This window comes from Microcaecilia unicolor, chromosome 3, assembly GCF_901765095.1.
Source record: "Microcaecilia unicolor chromosome 3, aMicUni1.1, whole genome shotgun sequence".
In the NCBI taxonomy this organism is placed as follows: Eukaryota; Metazoa; Chordata; class Amphibia; order Gymnophiona; family Siphonopidae; genus Microcaecilia; species Microcaecilia unicolor.
The window spans coordinates 14,044,567-14,066,195 of record NC_044033.1 but is presented as its reverse complement, the minus strand read 5'-3'; the positions used below and the strand labels follow the sequence as shown (position 1 = coordinate 14,066,195).

Genomic DNA, 21,629 nt, shown 5'->3' with positions numbered 1-21,629 from the left:
GAAGCTGCAGCGTGGGTGCGGGAGGGGGTAGAACGCAGTAGAGTGGGAGGGCATGGTAGGCTGTTGGTAACACTCGACCAGGAAAAAGCGTTTGATAGAGTGCAGTGGGGTGTCCTATGGAGCATTCTGGAGCGCTATGGGTTTCCGAAGGGTTGGATAGAGCAATTACAGCTACTCTATCGGCATGCGGGGTGTTTTCCCCTGGTTAACGGGTGGAGAGGGCAGGGGTTTGAGGTAGGGGCAGGGGTCCGACAGGGGTGCCCACTCAGCCCGCTGTTGTATGCATACGCCATCGACCCTTTTATAAGACGGCTGGAGAAGGGGGGGGCGGAGGGGCTGGAAGGGGTGGAGGTGGGGGACAATAACCAGTTAAGGGTCGTGGCGTATGCAGATGACGTTACAGTGTGGGTAGCGGACCAGAGGGAGGGAGGTAGATTGCAGAACCTGATCCAGGAATACTCGCAGGCAACAGCGTCGCAGGTCAATTTTCAAAAGTCCAATAGCCTGTGGGTTGGGGATCAGGGGCTGCAATTTGAGTTGGGAGGTAGGTTTCCTACAGCTGTGGAACGTATACGGGTCTTGGGAATATACTTCGAGAAGGGGGATTATAGGCTCTACAACTGGGATAGGTGTCTCCAAGAAGTGAAGGGGAGGGTGGATAGATGGAAAGGGTGGAAAATGACCATGGGGGAGCGGGTACAGCTCATCAAGGCACACTTAGTTCCTTTGTTTCTGTTCGTCAGTTACATCTGCCTGCTGCCGGAGAGCCGGTACACGGCCTTGTATGGGGTGTTCTTCCGGCTGCTCTGGGGCAACAGGACGAATCCGGTAAAACGGAATGTTACCTATCTGCCTAGGAGGGAGGGGGGGGTGGGCATGATAAACCCAGTCCTGTTTTTCAGCGCTTTGTTCCTGCAGTTCAATCTGGGGAGGGCGGTAGGGCGGGAGCCACCGGGGTGGGCTAGGAGTGTCCTGCAGTGGTGGCCGAGATATTGGGACCTATGGCGGGAGGGGGGGAGGGTAGTGGCACTGCGAAGGGGGGCTCCGGGGGGGGTGAGTTATTGCAAGACCCTAGTGAAATTGGTGAGGGTGTGGGGGCTGACGGTGGGGGAGGTGAAGGCAGGACAACGGGGGGTCTGGATGGACAGAGTACGGGCGCAGGTGTTCTCAGCTCCTCTGGCGCTGAGGGACGCGCCGGCCCCACGGATGCAGCAGGGGTTACGGTTGATTGCTTCGAACCGCATCCCGGTGAAGTATAAAGACCTGGCGTGGCTGTCCTTTCACGGTAGACTGTACGTCCGAGGAAATTTGAAATATCGCAATGTGCGGGATAGAGGGTGCCCACGGGAGGAATGTGCTGGAACTGAAGAGACGATGGAGCATTTCCTGGTGAGGTGCCCATTTACAGTCCAGGTCTCTGACCGGGTTTCCTCGTTGCTACAGATCCCCAGTTTCCGCAACTACAGCTATGCGGACTGGGTGTATGGCCCAGAGGGTGGAGAGGGACGCGGGGATCCGGTAACACGCTTTCTGATTTCGGTGATATTGCGGTACTGCCTCTGGATGGCGCGCTGCAGGGTGTCCCTGTACCAGGAGGTCCGGCCGGCGGAGGTAGTCAGCTGGGATGTGGTAAGGGCGGTGCAGGAAGCGGCGAAGTGGGAAAGGGTGGAAAAAGGGGTGGGGGTGGCTTCGAGGTGGTGGAGACACGTGAGGCTTAAGCCGCCATGAGGGGACATGCTTCCCAGGGGATTGTGTGCCAGTTGTCTGAAGGGGTTGTGGGGGGTCGGGGGGGGGGGGGGGGGTGGATCCATTGTATTATTGAGGAGGGGGTGTACATAGATAGGCAGACCATGTCTAGCTAGGAGCCTGGGGTTTGATTTGCATGTCCGGTTTTTTTCTTTGGTCTTTCTAATAAACAGTTTCCACTGTACTATTGAGGAGGGGGAGGGGGTGTACATAGATAGGAGGACCGTGTATAGCTAGGGGCTTGGTTTTGATTTGTATGTTATTTGTTTTTAGTTTTTTCCAATAAAAAGAGTTTTCCAGTCTGCCCAACAAGATAAACTCATTTTACATGGTATGTGATACTTCATATGTATACCCGAGTTTGATTTGTCCTTGCCATTCTCAGGGCACAGACCATAGAAGTCTGCCCAGCACTCTTGTGCTAAAAGTTCTGAAGATTCTGGAATCCTAAAGAGTTACAAGATTCCGGAATCCCAATTAGTAGCAACATTCCATGTAGAACCCCAAAGAGTAACATAGTAACACAGTAAATGATGGCAGATAAAGACCTGAACGGTCCATCCAGTCTGCTCAACAAGATAAACTCTTTTTACATGGTATGTGATACTTTATATATATTCCCGAGTTTGATTTGTCCTTGCCATTCTCAGGGCACAGAGCGTAGAAGTCTGCCCAGCACTAGCCCCGCTTCCCAACCACTAGCCCCGCCTCCCACCACCGGCTCTGCCACCCAATCTCCACTAAGCTTCTGAGGATCCATTCCTTCTGAACAGGATTCCTTTATGTTTATCCCAGTAGCCACATTGTTTGTAGCTGTTTGAAGAGACCATCTTGTATTCATCATCATGGTTTGCTAATATTACGTTTTGGAAGAGGTTTTTGGATGATATGTTTTTCTTTGTGGGAGGGTTTAGTTGAGAAGTTGCAGAAGTTCTTGCAGCGGTTGAATTCTCTTTTGCCCGCTTTACAATTCATCATGATTTTTGATCATGCCACTATTGATTTTTTGGATGTGCGATTGAGCATTTTTGAGGGTTGTATACAAACCACCGTTTATCGGAAGACAATAGCTAGGAACATATTGCTACATGTTCAGAGCTTCCATCCATATAAACTTAACTGGCTTGCCCATTAGTCAATATCTTAGAATAAAATGGATTTGCTCCACAGAAGTTGAGTTTGAGTGACAAGCTCAATTATTAAATGAGAGATTTCTTCAAAGAGGGTACCGCCCAAAGTCATTAGGAAGGCATACCTTAGAGTTAGATTTGCACAGTGTGATTTTTTGTTGGAATATTCTAATGACACTCAGAAAGATTGGATACTACTACTACTACTACTTGACATTTCTATAGCGCTACTAGGATTACGCAGCGCTGTACAATTTAACAAAAAGGGGGGGGCAGTCCCTGCTCAAAGGAGCTTACAATCTGGATAGTGGTAGTTTTACCTTTTGTGAGTGGTATTTCAAGGGTTACTGTCTTAACACATAAGTACTGGGCAGTTCTCAAAGTGAATACTTATTTTCGAGAACGTTCCTTGGTTGTCTATCAGAGATCTAGAATGATAGGGGAATTTTTATCCTACAAACATAGTGATTATAGTCATCATGAGGCATCACTTTCTGGACACATGAAGTGTGGCAGTTGTCAGTGGTGTTCTCTTACTATGGAGAGAATCACTTGGCAGGATCCCCATTCCCATCGTAAGGTAGCATCTCAAAGTAATACTACATGCAATAGTAGCTACGTAATTTATCTAATCAAATGACCGTGTGACTTATTATATGTGGGGAGGTCTTCAAGACCTGTTAAACAACATCTCACTGAACATGTCATGCATTAATACTACAACTTTGTCAACACCCATTGTGAGTCATTGGGTGGAGTTTCAACACACTTGACATGGAGGGGCATAATCGAATTGGGCGCCCATCTTTAAGGGCGCCCATCTCTAAGGACATCCAGGTGAAGGGGTGGGGCATCCTGTATTATCGAAACAAGATGGGCGTCCATCTTTTGTTTCAATAATATGGTCGGGGATGCCCAAATCTCAACATTTAGGTCGACCTAAATGTTGAGATCGCCGACCTTAGAGATGGCGACCTCGGTTTTCGTCGATAATGGAAACCGAGGACGGCCATCTCAAAAATGACCAAATCCAAGCCCTTTGGTCATGGGAGGAGCCAGCATTCGTAGTGCACTGGTCCCCCTCACATGCCATGACACCAACCGGGCACCCTAGGGGGTACTACAATGGTCTTCAAAAATTGCTCCCAGGTGCATAGCTCACCTTGTGTGCTGAGACCCCCAAGCCCCCCCCCAAACCCACTCCCCACAACTGTACATCACTACCATAGCCCTTAGGGATGAAGGGGGGGCATCTAGATGTGGGTACAGTGGGTTTGTGGTGGGTTTTGGAGGGCTCACATTTACCACCACAAGTGTAACAGGTGGGGGAGGGATGGGCCTGGGTCCGCCTACCTGAAATACACTGCACCCACTACAACTGCTCCAGGTACATGTATACTGCTGCGATGGACCTGAGTATGGCATTTGAGGCTGGCATAGAGGCTGGAAAAAAAGTTTTTTATAGTTGTTTTTTTGAGGGTGGGAGGGGGTTAGTGACCACTGGGGGAGTCAGGGGAGGTAATCCCCTATTCCCTCCGGCCAGCCTCTATGCCAGCCTCAAATGCCATACTCAGGTCCATCGCAGCAGTATACAGGTCCCTGGAGCAGTTGTAGTGGGTGCAGTGTACTTCAGGCAGGCGGACCTGGGGGGGGGGGGTTGGGGGGCTCAGCACCCAAGGTAAGGGAGCTATGCACCTGAGATCAATTTCTGAAGTCCACTGCAGTGCCCCCTAGGGTGCCCGGTTGGTGTCCTGGCATGTGAGAGGGACCAGTGCACTACGAATGCTGGCTCCTCCCATGACCAAAGGGCTTGGATTTGGACGTTTTTGAGATAAACGTCTTTGGTTTCCATTATCGCCGAAAACCAAGGACGACAATCTCTAAGGTCAACCTAAATGTCAAGATTTGGGCGTCCCCGACTGTATTATTGAAACGAAATTTGGACGTCCATTTTGTTTCGATAATACACGTTGGCCTGCCCCTTCGCGGCACCATCCTTATAGTTGGCCGCCCTTAGAGATGGTCATCTCCGTTCGAAAATGCCCCTCCAAATTACACAGCTTACTAAATTGTTTGAGGCAGGGTACAATAAAACAAAAACAATAGTAACAGAGCAAAGTATAAGAATAAAACTATCAATCTCTCAAACAGTCAATTCATGAAAAAATGAAACAGTAAAAACACAGTTTGACAATAAACACTTATAAACAATAATAATCTTGTTTCTAAAGAACATCACAGAGAAAACAGCCAAGTTTCGATCATGCCTTTTACAGATCATTAACTCAGGGAGGTCTCTGCTTAATTTCTAACCAAAAGTATAGGTGAAATGCTTCTCTCTTTTTGCCATGCAAACTGAGAATGCACTGGCAAGAAGTCACAGGGGCCCTTTTCCTAAGCTGTGTATGCATCTACGCGGGCCCGACGCGGGCCAAAATGCAGTTACCACCCGGCTACTGCGTGGTTCTTGCGGTAATTTCATTTTTGGCGCACGTCCGAAAAATAATATTTATTTTCGGACGCGCGTATCGAGCGCGCGCCAAGTGGCATTTGACGCCACGCAGGTCATTACTGCACGGTTACCGCATGAGACTTTACCGCTAGGTCAATGGCTGTCAGTAAGGTCTCAGACCTAAAATGGACGGGCGGCAATTTTCATTTGGCCGCACGTCCATTTTTGGCAAAAAAAATTTTTTTAAAGGCATTTTTTTGTAGATGGGCTGAAAAATAATTCTGCGCGCGCCCAAAACAGGCGTCTACACTACCGCAGGCCATTTTTCAGTGCGCATTAGTAAAAGGACCCCCCCCCCCCCCAACACACACACACAATGAGCTAAGGACACCTAGCTTATTTTCAAAGCACTTAGAGGGGCATAATCGACCAGAAACGCCTATCTCCATGGGCGTTAATCTCCGAGAACGGGTCCGTGAAGGGGCGGAGTGAACCGTATTTTAAAAAAAAAAATAGACGCCCATGTTTTATTCGCCAAGGTGTGAGCTGGGCGTTTTTGCTTTTCACCGATAATGGAAAATGAAATCGCCCAGCTCAAAAACGAATAAATGCAAGGCATTTGTTCGTGGGAGGGGCCAGGATTCATAGTGCACTGGTCCCCCTCACATGCCAGGACACCAACCGGGCACCCTAGGGGGCACTTTTACAAAACCAAAAAAACAGGTAAAAGAGCTCCCAGGTGCATAGCACCCTTCCCTTGGGTGTTGAGCCCCCCAAATCCCCCTCAAAACCCACTGCCCACAAGTCTACACCATTACTATAGCCCTAAGAGGTGAAGGGGGGCACCTACATGTGGGTACAGTGGGTTTGGGGGGGTTGGACGACTAGTAGCATTAAGCAGCACAATTGTAACAGGTAGGGGGGGGATGGGCCTGGGTCCACCTGCCTGACGTCCACTGCACCCCCTAACAACTGCTCCAGGGACCTGCATACTGCTGCTTGGGAGGAGGGTATGACATTTGAGGGTGAAAGTAAAAAGTTGTGAAACATCATTTGTTGTGGTGGGAGGGGGTTAGTGACCACTGGGGGAGTCAGGGGAGGTCATCCCCGACTCCCTCTGGGGGTCATCTGGTCATTTAGGGCACTTTTTGGGGCCCTATTCGTCAAAAAACAGGGTCCAGGAAAAGTGCCCTAAATTCTAGCTACAAACGCATCCATTATCAGCGAAGGGCGCCCATCTCTGTTCGCCCGATAACCACGCCCCAGTTCCGCCTTCACCACGCCTCCGACACTCCCCCGTCAACTTTGTCCGCATCCGCGACGGAGTGCAGTTGAAAGCGTCCAAAGTTCGGCTTTCGATTATGCCGCTTTATTTGTTTTTGTGAGAAGAACGCCCATCTCCCGATTTAGGTCGGAACTTGGGCGTTATTCTCGTTCGATTATAAGCTGGTTAGCCTCCCAAAGTTCCATAGAAACCTATGGAACTTAGCCTCGTAACAGTTTTTCCATCTTTGATACACTGAAACCCTGCAGTCATCATACCTAGAGTTTGAACATAATATTTCATCTTGAACACATGTTGGTTGCAGAGTAAATGAATTAGACTGTAAGAGACTGATTTCTGCTTTGGTCATCGGCAGATTCTTACCTCTGTTGGCCCAGGGAAGATACCAAGGACAGCTCACATTTGTATAGGCTCCAGGAGATCCATCGGGCCAGCAGGCGTAATTATCAAATGTCCTATTACAGAATCTGTCTGCAGAAAAACAAAGGACCGTTGTAAGCGGAAACAGCAGCGCTTAGAAATTTAAAGAAAAGTAACTTACTTTCTACTTCTGTTTTAGAGGACTATTCATTCCCCTGGTTCTATAAGTTGGGGGCCCTTTTACTAAGTCGCGTCAATTCGGAGTTATCGCCCGGCTACCGCATGGCCCAGGCGGTAATTTTGTCTTTTACATGCGTCCTCTACACGTGCCAGAAACACGGTGCCGTGTCGAGTCTTTAGCTTTGAGATTATTTTTAATGTACATTGTACGATTTTCAGTATATTTATGTCATTGTGTATTACTGTATATATATTAGTTATTATTATTTTTATTTGTTACATTTGTATCCCACATTTTCCCACCTTTTTGCAGGCTCAATGTGGCTTACGTATCACGGTTAACAACGTTAGCCGATTCCGGTCTGAACAAATACATGGTATGAATGAATACAAAGTGATATTGTGGTAGAATGAGGTACAAGAATGGTAGGTACAATTGGGGGGAACTTAGAGAGGGAAAGGGGAAAGAAGAGTCAGGTAATGTCCGTTACGGTTTTTGGTTGCATTGTGTCGCAAGTGTCCAGGTTTTCTTATGTTGGGTCGGTGGGGTATGCTCTTCTGAACAGGTCTGTCTTTACTGCTTTCCGAAAATTTAGGTGGTCGGGCATAGTTTTTACTGCTTTTGGCAGTGCGTAGTTGTGCGCTTAGGTAGGAAAAGCTGGATGCATAGGTGGATTTATATTTGAGTCCTTTGCTGCTTGGGTAGTGGAGGTTTGGGTATGATCGTGCAGATTTTGTGGTGTTTCTGGTTGGCAGGTCGATGAGGTCTGTCATGTATCCCGGTGCCTCGCCGTAAATAATTTTATGAACAGTCGTGCAGATTTTGAAAGTGATACGTTCTTCGATTGGTAGCCAATGCAATTTTTCTCTGAGTGGTTTGGCGCTGTCAAAACGTGTTTTTCCAAATACAAGCCTGGCTGCTGTGTTTATTTTCTGAGTGCTTGTTTTATGCTATTTTTATACATATTTTAAATAATACATTTTAATTGTATTGTTCCTGAGGTTTGTCTAGCCTTCCTCTGTTCCTACCTTTTTTGTGTATTGAAGCATGAATAGAGCACAGAGAGAACACAGTTTAGAAGAGGAAGAGGAGGGGGGAGAAAAAGAGCAAATCTGCATCGGACCCCCATTCACTGATGCATGTTGTATATAGGGCACCCCCTTCTTGCCTCTAAAAGGGAGGGGGGAGCTGAACAGAAGAGACTGAAAAAAAAAACCCTTCTGGCAAAGGAAAAACACTTTAGAGTTCAGTTTGTCTCTTTTATAATAATGCTAAAATTTATTAGAGTAAATAAATGGTTACAATAAAAATTATTTTATTCCAGTATTACAGAAAATTGAATTCTTATTTATATCAGTCCAAACTTCAGCATAAGGAAAATAAAATCTCTCTCTCTCTCTCTGTCTTTCCTTTGGAAGCTATCAGATTACTGAAGCTTAATTTTGTCCAATCATTTAATGCCTTATATTTTCTCTCTTACTTATCTGGTATTCTTCAACTCTGACCTCTAAGGTCACCTTCACATAATTCTGTTTCTTTTGTATTTTTCTCAAATATTCATCATTTGCCCTTCGTAACCTCCTTCCCTTGAATACCTATCACCAGGGCCCCCAAGAGACCGGGCCGGGCCCGGCGACCGAGGTCATCGCCGCCTCCCCGAAGTCGTCATCGTCACTGCCCCCCTACATCCACCACCGGGCCGGGCCCCCTGAATTCAGATCATAGCACCTCACCTCGACCTTGCTCCGTGTGAAAGTGCAGCAGCGGCACTCTGCAGATCGCCTCCCTTCGGGCCTTCCCTCCCTGTGTCCCGCCCTCGCGCAAGATACGTCAGACGAGAGCGGGACACAGGGAGGGAAGGCCCAAAGGGAGGCAATCTGCAGGCTGCCGCTGCTGCGCTTTCACACAGAGCGAGGTGGTGAGGCGCTGTGATTTGAATGGAGGGGGCCCGGCCCGGTGGCGGACGGTCGACGGAGCCGAGGGCGGGCGGGTTGGACTGCGGTGCCGGGCTCCCCTTGGAGGCCCGGGCCCGGGGAATTTTGTCCCCCCCTGCCCCCCCTTGCCTATCACTCATACTGGTCCTTCACTGAAAATGCCCCTGTGTTACTTCAGAGTCTGTTTGAACAAACAAACAGACACTTGATAAAGTTTATGGCCCATTACTAGGGCTAAGCAAGCCTGTCTATGGTCTGTGAGAAAACCATGACACAAGCTAACTAATTGCGCTACTAAATAAGAAAAAGGAATGTTATACAAAGCTGACTGATCTGCAAAACCAAACAGCTCCATACAATGTAAAACATGAATACAGCTCGGAGAGCTGAAATGTAGATCTCCATCAGACCCCCATTCAGGTATGACTGATGCATGTAAGGTTGGTCCACGGGTATCCACGAAAAAACAGGCAACACTGGAGACCAATTGTAACGGAAAAGGTCCCTTGTATTCACACGTATTTCTGGTGGACTTCAGACTGATATTACTCTTGTTCATTGTGTCTTACTATACTACCTGCTCAGTTACGATTGGCCTCCGTTGTTTCCTCTTTTTCGTGGATATCCGTGGAACAACCCTACTCTTGTGGATTTTGCTAGACTTTTCATTTAGAGTAGCTTGCTCTTCCTTTTTTTGTTACTGATGCATGGAAAGCATGAAAACAGCACGGAGATCTGAAGTGCGGTTCTTCATCAGAACCCCATACAGGCGTCAAAGTAAGACATATAGGGGTCCTTTTACTAAGCCGCAGTAAAAAGTGGCTTGCAGTAGTGTAGGCGCGGGTTTTGGGTGCGTGCAGAAATAATTTTCAGTGCACGTACCAAAAATGTCTTTTTAAAAATTTTTTGCCGAAAATGGACGTGCGGCAAAATCAGAATTGCCGCGCGTCCATTTTGGGTGTCTGAAATCACCGCCAGCCATAGACCTAGCGGTAAGGAATCTGCATGGTAATGAACTACGCGCATCAGATGCCACTTGGCGCGCATCCGAAAATAAAAACTATTTTCCAGACGTGCGTATTGGACGCACGCCAAAAATGAAATCACCGCAAGAGGCGCATGGTAGTCGAGCGTTAAGTTCATTTCGGCACACGTTTGGCGCATGTAGAGCCTTACGCAGCTTATTAAAAGGGACCCTTAATGAATGAATACAGCACGGAGATCTGAAATGTGGATCTCTATGAGAGCTCCATGCAGGCACTACACTGATGCATGAAAAGCATGAATACAGCAAGGAGAGAAAATAAGTTAAAAGAGAGAGAGAGGAAAGTAAAAGAGCAGATCTGTATCACAGCCCCGTCCAGGCATCACACTGAGACATGCAAAGCATGACTACAGCACAGACAGCTGAAGAGCATAAGACCCCCCATGCAAGTATCACACTGAAGAATGAATACAGCATGAAGAGCTGAAGGGTGCATATTCAGCAGAGCCCTGTGCAGACATCACATTGATAGATGGAAGGCAGGAACACAGCACAGACAGCTGAAGAGCATAAGACCCCCCCACGCAAGTATCACACTGAAGAATGAATACAGCATGAAGAGCTGAAGGGTGGATATTCAGCAGAGCCCTGTGTAGACGACATCACATTGATAGATGGAAGGCAGGAACACAGCACAGACTGCTGAAGAGCATAAGACCCCCCATGCAAGTATCACACTGAAGAATGAATACAGCATGAAGAGCTGAAGGGTGGATATTCAGCAGAGCCCTGTGCAGACATCACATTGATAGATGGAAGGCAGGAACACAGCACAGACAGCTGAAGAGCATAAGACCCCCCCACGCAAGTATCACACTGAAGAATGAATACAGCATGAAGAGCTGAAGGGTGGATATTCAGCAGAGCCCTGTGTAGACGACATCACATTGATAGATGGAAGGCAGGAACACAGCACAGACTGCTGAAGAGCATAAGACCCCCCATGCAAGTATCACACTGAAGAATGAATACAGCATGAAGAGCTGAAGGGTGGATATTCAGCAGAGCCCTGTGCAGACGACATCACATTGATAGATGGAAGGCAGGAACACAGCACAGACTGCTGAAGAGCATAAGACCCCCCATGCAAGTATCACACTGAAGAATGAATACAGCATGAAGAGCTGAAGGGTGCATATTCTGCAGAACCCTGTGTAGACGACATCACATTGATAGATGGAAGGCAGGAACACAGCACAGACTGCTGAAGAGCATAAGACCCCCCACGCAAGTATCACACTGAAGAATGAATACAGCATGAAGAGCTGAAGGGTGCATATTCAGCAGAACCCTGTGCAGACATCACATTGATAGATGGAAGGCAGGAACACAGCACAGACTGCTGAAGAGCATAAGACCCCCCACGCAAGTATCACACTGAAGAATGAATACAGCATGAAGAGCTGAAGGGTGGATATTCAGCAGAACCCTGTGCAGACATCACATTGATAGATGGAAGGCAGGAACACAGCACAGACAGCTGAAGAGCATAAGATCCCCCATGCAAGTATCACACTGAAGAATGAATACAGCATGATGAGCTGAAGGGTGGATATTCAGCAGAGCCCTGTGCAGATATCACATTGATAGATGGAAGGCAGGAACACAGCACAGACTGCTGAAGAGCATAAGACCCCCCATGCAAGTATCACACTGAAGAATGAATACAGCATGATGAGCTGAAGGGTGGATATTCAGCAGAACCCTGTGCAGACATCACATTGATAGATGGAAGGCAGGAACACAGCACAGACTGCTGAAGAGCATAAGACCCCCCCCCCCCATGCAAGTATCACACTGAAGAATTAATAAAGCATGAAGAGTTGAAGGGTGGATATTCAGCAGAACCCTGTGCAGACATCACATTGATAGATGGAAGGCAGGAACACAGCACAGACTGCTGAAGAGCATAAGACCCCCCCCATGCAAGTATCACACTGAAGAATGAATACAGCATGAAGAGCTGAAGGGTGGATATTCAGCAGAACCCTGTGCAGACATCACATTGATAGATGGAAGGCAGGAACACAGCACAGACTGCTGAAGAGCATAAGACCCCCCCCCCCCCCCATGCAAGTATCACACTGAAGAATGAATACAGCATGAAGAGCTGAAGGGTGGATATTCAGCAGAACCCTGTGCAGACATCACATTGATAGATGGAAGGCAGGAACACAGCACAGACTGCTGAAGAGCATAAGACCCCCCCCCCCCCCCCCATGCAAGTATCACACTGAAGAATGAATACAGCATGAAGAGCTGAAGGGTGGATATTCAGCAGAACCCTGTGCAGACATCACATTGATAGATGGAAGGCAGGAACACAGCACAGACTGCTGAAGAGCATAAGACCCCCCCCCCCCCATGCAAGTATCACACTGAAGAATGAATACAGCATGAAGAGCTGAAGGGTGGATATTCAGCAGAACCCTGTGCAGACATCACATTGATAGATGGAAGGCAGGAACACAGCACAGACTGCTGAAGAGCATAAGACCCCCCCCCCATGCAAGTATCACACTGAAGAATGAATACAGCATGATGAGCTGAAGGGTGGATATTCAGCAGAGCCCTGTGCAGATATCACATTGATAGATGGAAGGCAGGAACACAGCACAGACTGCTGAAGAGCATAAGACCCCCCATGCAAGTATCACACTGAAGAATGAATACAGCATGATGAGCTGAAGGGTGGATATTCAGCAGAACCCTGTGCAGACATCACATTGATAGATGGAAGGCAGGAACACAGCACAGACTGCTGAAGAGCATAAGACCCCCCATGCAAGTATCACACTGAAGAATGAATACAGCATGATGAGCTGAAGGGTGGATATTCAGCAGAACCCTGTGCAGACATCACATTGATAGATGGAAGGCAGGAACACAGCACAGACTGCTGAAGAGCATAAGACCCCCCCCCCCCCCCCCCCATGCAAGTATCACACTGAAGAATGAATACAGCATGATGAGCTGAAGGGTGGATATTCAGCAGAACCCTGTGCAGACATCACATTGATAGATGGAAGGCAGGAACACAGCACAGACTGCTGAAGAGCATAAGACCCCCCCCCCCCCATGCAAGTATCACACTGAAGAATGAATACAGCATGAAGAGCTGAAGGGTGGATATTCAGCAGAACCCTGTGCAGACATCACATTGATAGATGGAAGGCAGGAACACAGCACAGACTGCTGAAGAGCATAAGACCCCCCCCCCCCCCATGCAAGTATCACACTGAGGAATGAATACAGCATGATGAGCTGAAGGGTGGATATTCAGCAGAACCCTGTGCAGACATCACATTGATAGATGGAAGGCAGGAACACAGCACAGACTGCTGAAGAGCATAAGACCCCCCCATGCAAGTATCACACTGAAGAATGAATACAGCATGAAGAGCTGAAGGGTGGATATTCAGCAGAACCCTGTGCAGACATCACATTGATAGATGGAAGGCAGGAACACAGCACAGACAGCTGAAGAGCATAAGACCCCCCCCCCCCCCCATGCAAGTATCACACTGAAGAATGAATACAGCATGAAGAGCTGAAGGGTGCATATTCTGCAGAACCCTGTGCAGACATCACATTGATAGATGGAAGGCAGGAACACAGCACAGACTGCTGAAGAGCATAAGACCCCCCATGCAAGTATCACACTGAAGAATGAATACAGCATGAAGAGCTGAAGGGTGCATATTCTGCAGAACCCTGTGTAGACGACATCACATTGATAGATGGAAGGCAGGAACACAGCACAGACTGCTGAAGAGCATAAGACCCCCCATGCAAGTATCACACTGAAGAATGAATACAGCATGAAGAGCTGAAGGGTGCATATTCTGCAGAACCCTGTGTAGACGACATCACATTGATAGATGGAAGGCAGGAACACAGCACAGACTGCTGAAGAGCATAAGACCCCCCCCCCCCCCATGCAAGTATCACACTGAAGAATGAATACAGCATGATGAGCTGAAGGGTGGATATTCAGCAGAACCCTGTGCAGACGACATCACATTGATAGATGGAAGGCAGGAACACAGCACAGACTGCTGAAGAGCATAAGACCTCCCATGCAAGTATCACACTGAAGAATGAATACAGCATGAAGAGCTGAAGGGTGGATATTCAGCAGAACCCTGTGCAGACATCACATTGATAGATGGAAGGCAGGAACACAGCACAGACAGCTGAAGAGCATAAGACCCCCCCCCCCCCCATGCAAGTATCACACTGAAGAATGAATACAGCATGAAGAGCTGAAGGGTGCATATTCTGCAGAACCCTGTGCAGACATCACATTGATAGATGGAAGGCAGGAACACAGCACAGACTGCTGAAGAGCATAAGACCCCCCATGCAAGTATCACACTGAAGAATGAATACAGCATGAAGAGCTGAAGGGTGGATATTCAGCAGAACCCTGTGCAGACATCACATTGATAGATGGAAGGCAGGAACACAGCACAGACTGCTGAAGAGCATAAGACCCCCCCCCCCCATGCAAGTATCACACTGAAGAATGAATACAGCATGAAGAGCTGAAGGGTGGATATTCAGCAGAGCCCTGTGCAGATATCACATTGATAGATGGAAGGCAGGAACACAGCACAGACTGCTGAAGAGCATAAGACCCCCCATGCAAGTATCACACTGAAGAATGAATACAGCATGAAGAGCTGAAGGGTGGATATTCAGCAGAACCCTGTGCAGACATCACATTGATAGATGGAAGGCAGGAACACAGCACAGACTGCTGAAGAGCATAAGACCCCCCCCCCCCCATGCAAGTATCACACTGAAGAATGAATACAGCATGATGAGCTGAAGGGTGGATATTCAGCAGAGCCCTGTGCAGATATCACATTGATAGATGGAAGGCAGGAACACAGCACAGACTGCTGAAGAGCATAAGACCCCCCATGCAAGTATCACACTGAAGAATGAATACAGCATGATGAGCTGAAGGGTGGATATTCAGCAGAACCCTGTGCAGACATCACATTGATAGATGGAAGGCAGGAACACAGCACAGACTGCTGAAGAGCATAAGACCCCCCCATGCAAGTATCACACTGAAGAATTAATACAGCATGAAGAGCTGAAGGGTGGATATTCAGCAGAACCCTGTGCAGACATCACATTGATAGATGGAAGGCAGGAACACAGCACAGACTGCTGAAGAGCATAAGACCCCCCATGCAAGTATCACACTGAAGAATGAATACAGCATGATGAGCTGAAGGGTGGATATTCAGCAGAACCCTGTGCAGACATCACATTGATAGATGGAAGGCAGGAACACAGCACAGACTGCTGAAGAGCATAAGACCCCCCCCCCCCCCCCCATGCAAGTATCACACTGAAGAATGAATACAGCATGAAGAGCTGAAGGGTGGATATTCAGCAGAACCCTGTGCAGACATCACATTGATAGATGGAAGGCAGGAACACAGCACAGACTGCTGAAGAGCATAAGACCCCCCCCCCCCCATGCAAGTATCACACTGAAGAATGAATACAGCATGATGAGCTGAAGGGTGGATATTCAGCAGAACCCTGTGCAGACATCACATTGATAGATGGAAGGCAGGAACACAGCACAGACTGCTGAAGAGCATAAGACCCCCCCATGCAAGTATCACACTGAAGAATGAATACAGCATGAAGAGCTGAAGGGTGGATATTCAGCAGAACCCTGTGCAGACATCACATTGATAGATGGAAGGCAGGAACACAGCACAGACAGCTGAAGAGCATAAGACCCCCCCCCCCCCCATGCAAGTATCACACTGAAGAATGAATACAGCATGAAGAGCTGAAGGGTGCATATTCTGCAGAACCCTGTGCAGACATCACATTGATAGATGGAAGGCAGGAACACAGCACAGACTGCTGAAGAGCATAAGACCCCCCATGCAAGTATCACACTGAAGAATGAATACAGCATGAAGAGCTGAAGGGTGGATATTCAGCAGAACCCTGTGCAGACATCACATTGATAGATGGAAGGCAGGAACACAGCACAGACTGCTGAAGAGCATAAGACCCCCCCCCCCCCATGCAAGTATCACACTGAAGAATGAATACAGCATGAAGAGCTGAAGGGTGGATATTCAGCAGAACCCTGTGCAGACATCACATTGATAGATGGAAGGCAGGAACACAGCACAGACAGCTGAAGAGCATAAGACCCCCCCATGCAAGTATCACACTGAAGAATGAATACAGCATGAAGAGCTGAAGGGTGGATATTCAGCAGAACCCTGTGCAGACATCACATTGATAGATGGAAGGCAGGAACACAGCACAGACTGCTGAAGAGCATAAGACCTCCCATGCAAGTATCACACTGAAGAATGAATACAGCATGAAGAGCTGAAGGGTGCATATTCTGCAGAACCCTGTGTAGACGACATCACATTGATAGATGGAAGGCAGGAACACAGCACAGACTGCTGAAGAGCATAAGACCCCCCCCCCCCCCATGCAAGTATCACACTGAAGAATGAATACAGCATGAAGAGCTGAAGGGTGGATATTCAGCAGAACCCTGTGCAGACGACATCACATTGATAGATGGAAGGCAGGAACACAGCACAGACTGCTGAAGAGCATGAGACCTCCCATGCAAGTATCACACTGAAGAATGAATACAGCATGAAGAGCTGAAGGGTGCATATTCTGCAGAACCCTGTGTAGACGACATCACATTGATAGATGGAAGGCAGGAACACAGCACAGAGTGCTGAAGAGCATAAGACCCCCCACGCAAGTATCACACTGAAGAATGAATACAGCATGAAGAGCTGAAGGGTGGATATTCAGCAGAACCCTGTGCAGACATCACATTGATAGATGGAAGGCAGGAACACAGCACAGACAGCTGAAGAGCATAAGACCCCCCCCCCCCCATGCAAGTATCACACTGAAGAATGAATACAGCATGAAGAGCTGAAGGGTGCATATTCTGCAGAACCCTGTGCAGACATCACATTGATAGATGGAAGGCAGGAACACAGCACAGACTGCTGAAGAGCATAAGACCCCCCATGCAAGTATCACACTGAAGAATGAATACAGCATGAAGAGCTGAAGGGTGGATATTCAGCAGAACCCTGTGCAGACATCACATTGATAGATGGAAGGCAGGAACACAGCACAGACTGCTGAAGAGCATAAGACCCCCCCCCCCCCCATGCAAGTATCACACTGAAGAATGAATACAGCATGAAGAGCTGAAGGGTGGATATTCAGCAGAACCCTGTGCAGACATCACATTGATAGATGGAAGGCAGGAACACAGCACAGACAGCTGAAGAGCATAAGACCCCCCCATGCAAGTATCACACTGAAGAATGAATACAGCATGAAGAGCTGAAGGGTGGATATTCAGCAGAACCCTGTGCAGACATCACATTGATAGATGGAAGGCAGGAACACAGCACAGACTGCTGAAGAGCATAAGACCTCCCATGCAAGTATCACACTGAAGAATGAATACAGCATGAAGAGCTGAAGGGTGCATATTCTGCAGAACCCTGTGTAGACGACATCACATTGATAGATGGAAGGCAGGAACACAGCACAGACTGCTGAAGAGCATAAGACCCCCCCCCCCCCCCATGCAAGTATCACACTGAAGAATGAATACAGCATGAAGAGCTGAAGGGTGGATATTCAGCAGAACCCTGTGTAGACGACATCACATTGATAGATGGAAGGCAGGAACACAGCACAGACTGCTGAAGAGCATAAGACCTCCCATGCAAGTATCACACTGAAGAATGAATTCAGCATGAAGAGCTGAAGGGTGCATATTCTGCAGAACCCTGTGTAGACGACATCACATTGATAGATGGAAGGCAGGAACACAGCACAGACTGCTGAAGAGCATAAGACCCCCCACGCAAGTATCACACTGAAGAATGAATACAGCATGAAGAGCTGAAGGGTGGATATTCAGCAGAACCCTGTGCAGACATCACATTGATAGATGGAAGGCAGGAACACAGCACAGACAGCTGAAGAGCATAAGACCCCCCCATGCAAGTATCACACTGAAGAATGAATACAGCATGAAGAGCTGAAGGGTGGATATTCAGCAGACATCACTTGGTTAAAGCGTGAGACCTTACCGCTAGGTCAGTGGGTGGCGTTAAGGTCCGAGGTCCAAACTGGACACGTGCCGATTTTCATTTTGCCGCACGTCCATTTTCGGACCAAAAAAAGATCTTTTTTGCAGTTGTGCTGAAAAATGAACCTGCACGTGTCCAATACACGCATCTACACCAGCGCCGCCCACTTTTCGGCACACCTTAGTTAAAGGACCCCTCAGGCAATTAAAGGTTACACAGGCATCACACTGATTCACATAAAGCGTGAACACAATACGAATGTGGTAAATTAGATCAGCAGTGGCAAAATTAATTACCACCTAATGAAGCAGAGGTGGAGAATGAATGCAAATGCAAGCTGTGGGTGAAGATCTGGAAAACTGGATTAGCAGTTCCCAAACCCACCTCCCCACTCCCCCCCCATTTTCTATTTCTGTTGATGGCTCTCTCATTCTCCCTGTCTCCTCAGCTCGAAACCTTGGGGTCATCTTTGACTCTTCTCTCTCCTTCTCTGCTCATATCCAGCAGATCGCCAAGACCTGTCGTTTCTTTCTTTACAACATCCGTAAAATCCGCCCCTTTCTTTCCGAGCACTCTACCAAAACCCTCATCCACACCCTTGTCACCTCTCGTTTAGACTACTGCAATCTGCTTCTTGCTGGCCTCCCACTTAGTCACCTCTCCCCTCTCCAGTCGGTTCAAAACTCTGCTGCCCGTCTCGTCTTCCGCCAGGGTCGCTTTACTCATACTACCCCTCTCCTCAAGTCGCTTCACTGGCTCCCTATCCGTTTTCGCATCCTGTTCAAACTTCTTCTACTAACCTATAAATGTACTCACTCTGCTGCTCCCCAGTATCTCTCCACACTCGTCCTTCCCTACACCCCTTCCCGTGCACTCCGCTCCATGGATAAATCCTTCTTATCTGTTCCCTTCTCCACTACTGCCAACTCCAGACTTCGCGCCTTCTGTCTTGCTGCACCCTACGCCTGGAATAAACTTCCTGAGCCCCTACGTCTTGCCCTATCTAACTAACATTTCTACTAACTAACATTTCTAAAGCGCTACTAGGGTTACGCAGCGCTGTACAATTTAAACATAGAAGGACAGTCCCTGCTCAAAGAGCTTACAATCTAAAAGACAAGAGAACAAACTAAAGACAAGTGAACAATCTAGAGGACGAGTGAACAGTTAATCTGATAGGGTGGATAGATTGGGGCATTTTATATTTCTCGAGCGGTTAGGCGCCGAAGGCAGCATTGAAGAGGTGAGTTTTGAGCAGAGATTTGAAGATGGGTAGGGAGGGGGCATGGCGTATGGGTAAAGGAAGATTGTTCCAGGCATAGGGTGAGGCAAGGCAGAATGAGCGGAGCCTGGAGTTGGCAGTGGTGGAGAAGGGTACTGAGAGAAGGGCTTTGTCCTGTGAGCGGAGGTTGCGGGCAGGAACATAGGGGGAGATGAGGGTGGAGAGGTAGTGAGGAGCCGCAGACTGGGTGCATTTGTAGGTAAGGAGGAGGAGCTTGAATTGTATGCGATATCTGATCGGAAGCCAATGAAGTGATTTGAGGAGAGGGGTGATATGAGTATATCGGTTTTGGCGGAATATAAGACGTGCAGCAGCGTTCTGAACGGATTGAAGGGGGGATAGATGGCCGAGTGGGAGGCCGGTGAGGAGTAAGTTGCAGTAATCAAGGTGAGAGGTAATGAGAGCGTGGACGAGAGTTCTGGTGGTGTGTTCAGAGAGGAAAGGGAGAATTTTGCTGATGTTGAAGAGGAAGAAGCGACAGGTCTTGGCAGTCTGTTGGATATGCGCAGAGAAGGAGAGGGAGGAGTCGAAGATGACTCCGAGGTTGCGGGCAGATGGGACGGGGAGGATGAGGGTGTTATCAACAGAGATAGAGAGTGGAGGAAGAGGAGAAGTGGGTTTAGGAGGAAAGACAAGGAGCTCTTTAACATTGCTTTTGACTCGTAACCACTCGCCTCCACCTACCCTCCTTTCCTCCTTCCCGTACACATTAATTGATTTGATTTGCTTACTTTATTTATTTTTTGTCTATTAGATTGTAAGCTCTTTGAGCAGGGACTGTCTTTCTTCTATGTTTGTGCAGCGCTGCGTACGCCTTGTAGCGCTATAGAAATGCTAAATAGCAGTAGTAGTAGTAGAATTAAGTAAAAGCACATATGTATACACGAGTTAAGATTTTTCTCATCTATTTTAAAACTGCCAGTAATGAAACTAATTCCCTAGGCAACGTTTGTCACTGGTTTTACAAACGGTTTGGGACTGGCTGTGTTGGCTTTCCCCTTGCTCGAGTAATCTATTTTTCTTACCCTGCACCAGCTGTTGACGTGAATGAATAGCTAAGGAGATAAATGATACCACAGTGATCTTGCTTCTTTCTCTGTTCCTGGTATCGGGCTCCCGCGCAATCATTAAAGCATTTATAACAGCACATTTCTACGTTTAATGTTCACAAAAGCCAGCCCTTTGCCTGCGGCCTCTATCCTCAACCCCCACAATTAGGTTTTCTAGAAGGAAGATACATGTTTAGAAATGTTCTTATGTCAGTCCAGATTGATTGGAGGAATAGTGTCATTTGCATATTACATCTATCTATCTATCTATCTATCTATCTATCTATCTATCTATCTATCTATCTATCTATCTATCTATCTATCTATCTATCTATCTATCTATCTATCTAATTAAAAATGTTTTTTACCAAAGCAAGGGGTCCTTTTACTGAAAATTGCCCACAGGAGTGTAGGCACAGAATCATTTTTCAGAGCACCTGCAAAAAAAATGCCTTTTAACATTTTTACTGAAAATAGACGTGTGGCAAAGTGAAAATTGCCGCTCGTCCATTTTGGGTCTGAGACCTTACCGCCAGCCATTGACCTGGCAGTAAAATCTCACGCGGTAACCGGGCGGTAATGACCTAAGCGCATCAAATGCCACTTGGCGCGCGTCCGATAATTAAAATTATTTTTCGGATGTGTGTATTGGACACGCGCCAAAAATGAAATTACCGCAAGAGCCACATGCTAGACAGGCGGTAACTCCATTTTGGCACGCGTTGGGTGCCCATAGATGCTTATGCGGCTTAGTGAAAGGCAGGAGCTTAGCCAGACTTCGGCGGGAGGGGGGGCCAGAGCCCGAGGTGAGGGGGCACATTTTAGACCCCCCCCCGGCGCCACCGACCCCCCCATTGCCGCAGACACCGCCCCGCCATTGCCGCCGACACCGCCCGCCAGTCATTGTCGACCCCGCCATCACCAACTTTGCCCCCCGACGACAACCCGTTGTACGTGCAGGACGTCAGAAACAGAAGGAAGCCTTTTGTGAGGAGGAACTCGGCTGGCGGGGGGTTGGGGT

The 21,629-nt window shown here is 48.0% G+C and overlaps 1 protein-coding gene across 1 annotated transcript in view; it reads right to left on the bottom strand.

The window, feature by feature from the left end:
• Positions 1-20,687, bottom strand: part of GLP1R (glucagon like peptide 1 receptor) — a 257,183-nt gene extending 236,496 nt beyond the window's left edge. Inside the window, 2 exon segments of the mRNA XM_030199256.1 lie at positions 6,977-7,084; positions 20,585-20,687. Of these exon segments, the coding sequence (XP_030055116.1) occupies positions 6,977-7,084; positions 20,585-20,687 (211 nt within the window).
• Between the last annotated feature and the right edge of the window lie 942 nt (positions 20,688-21,629).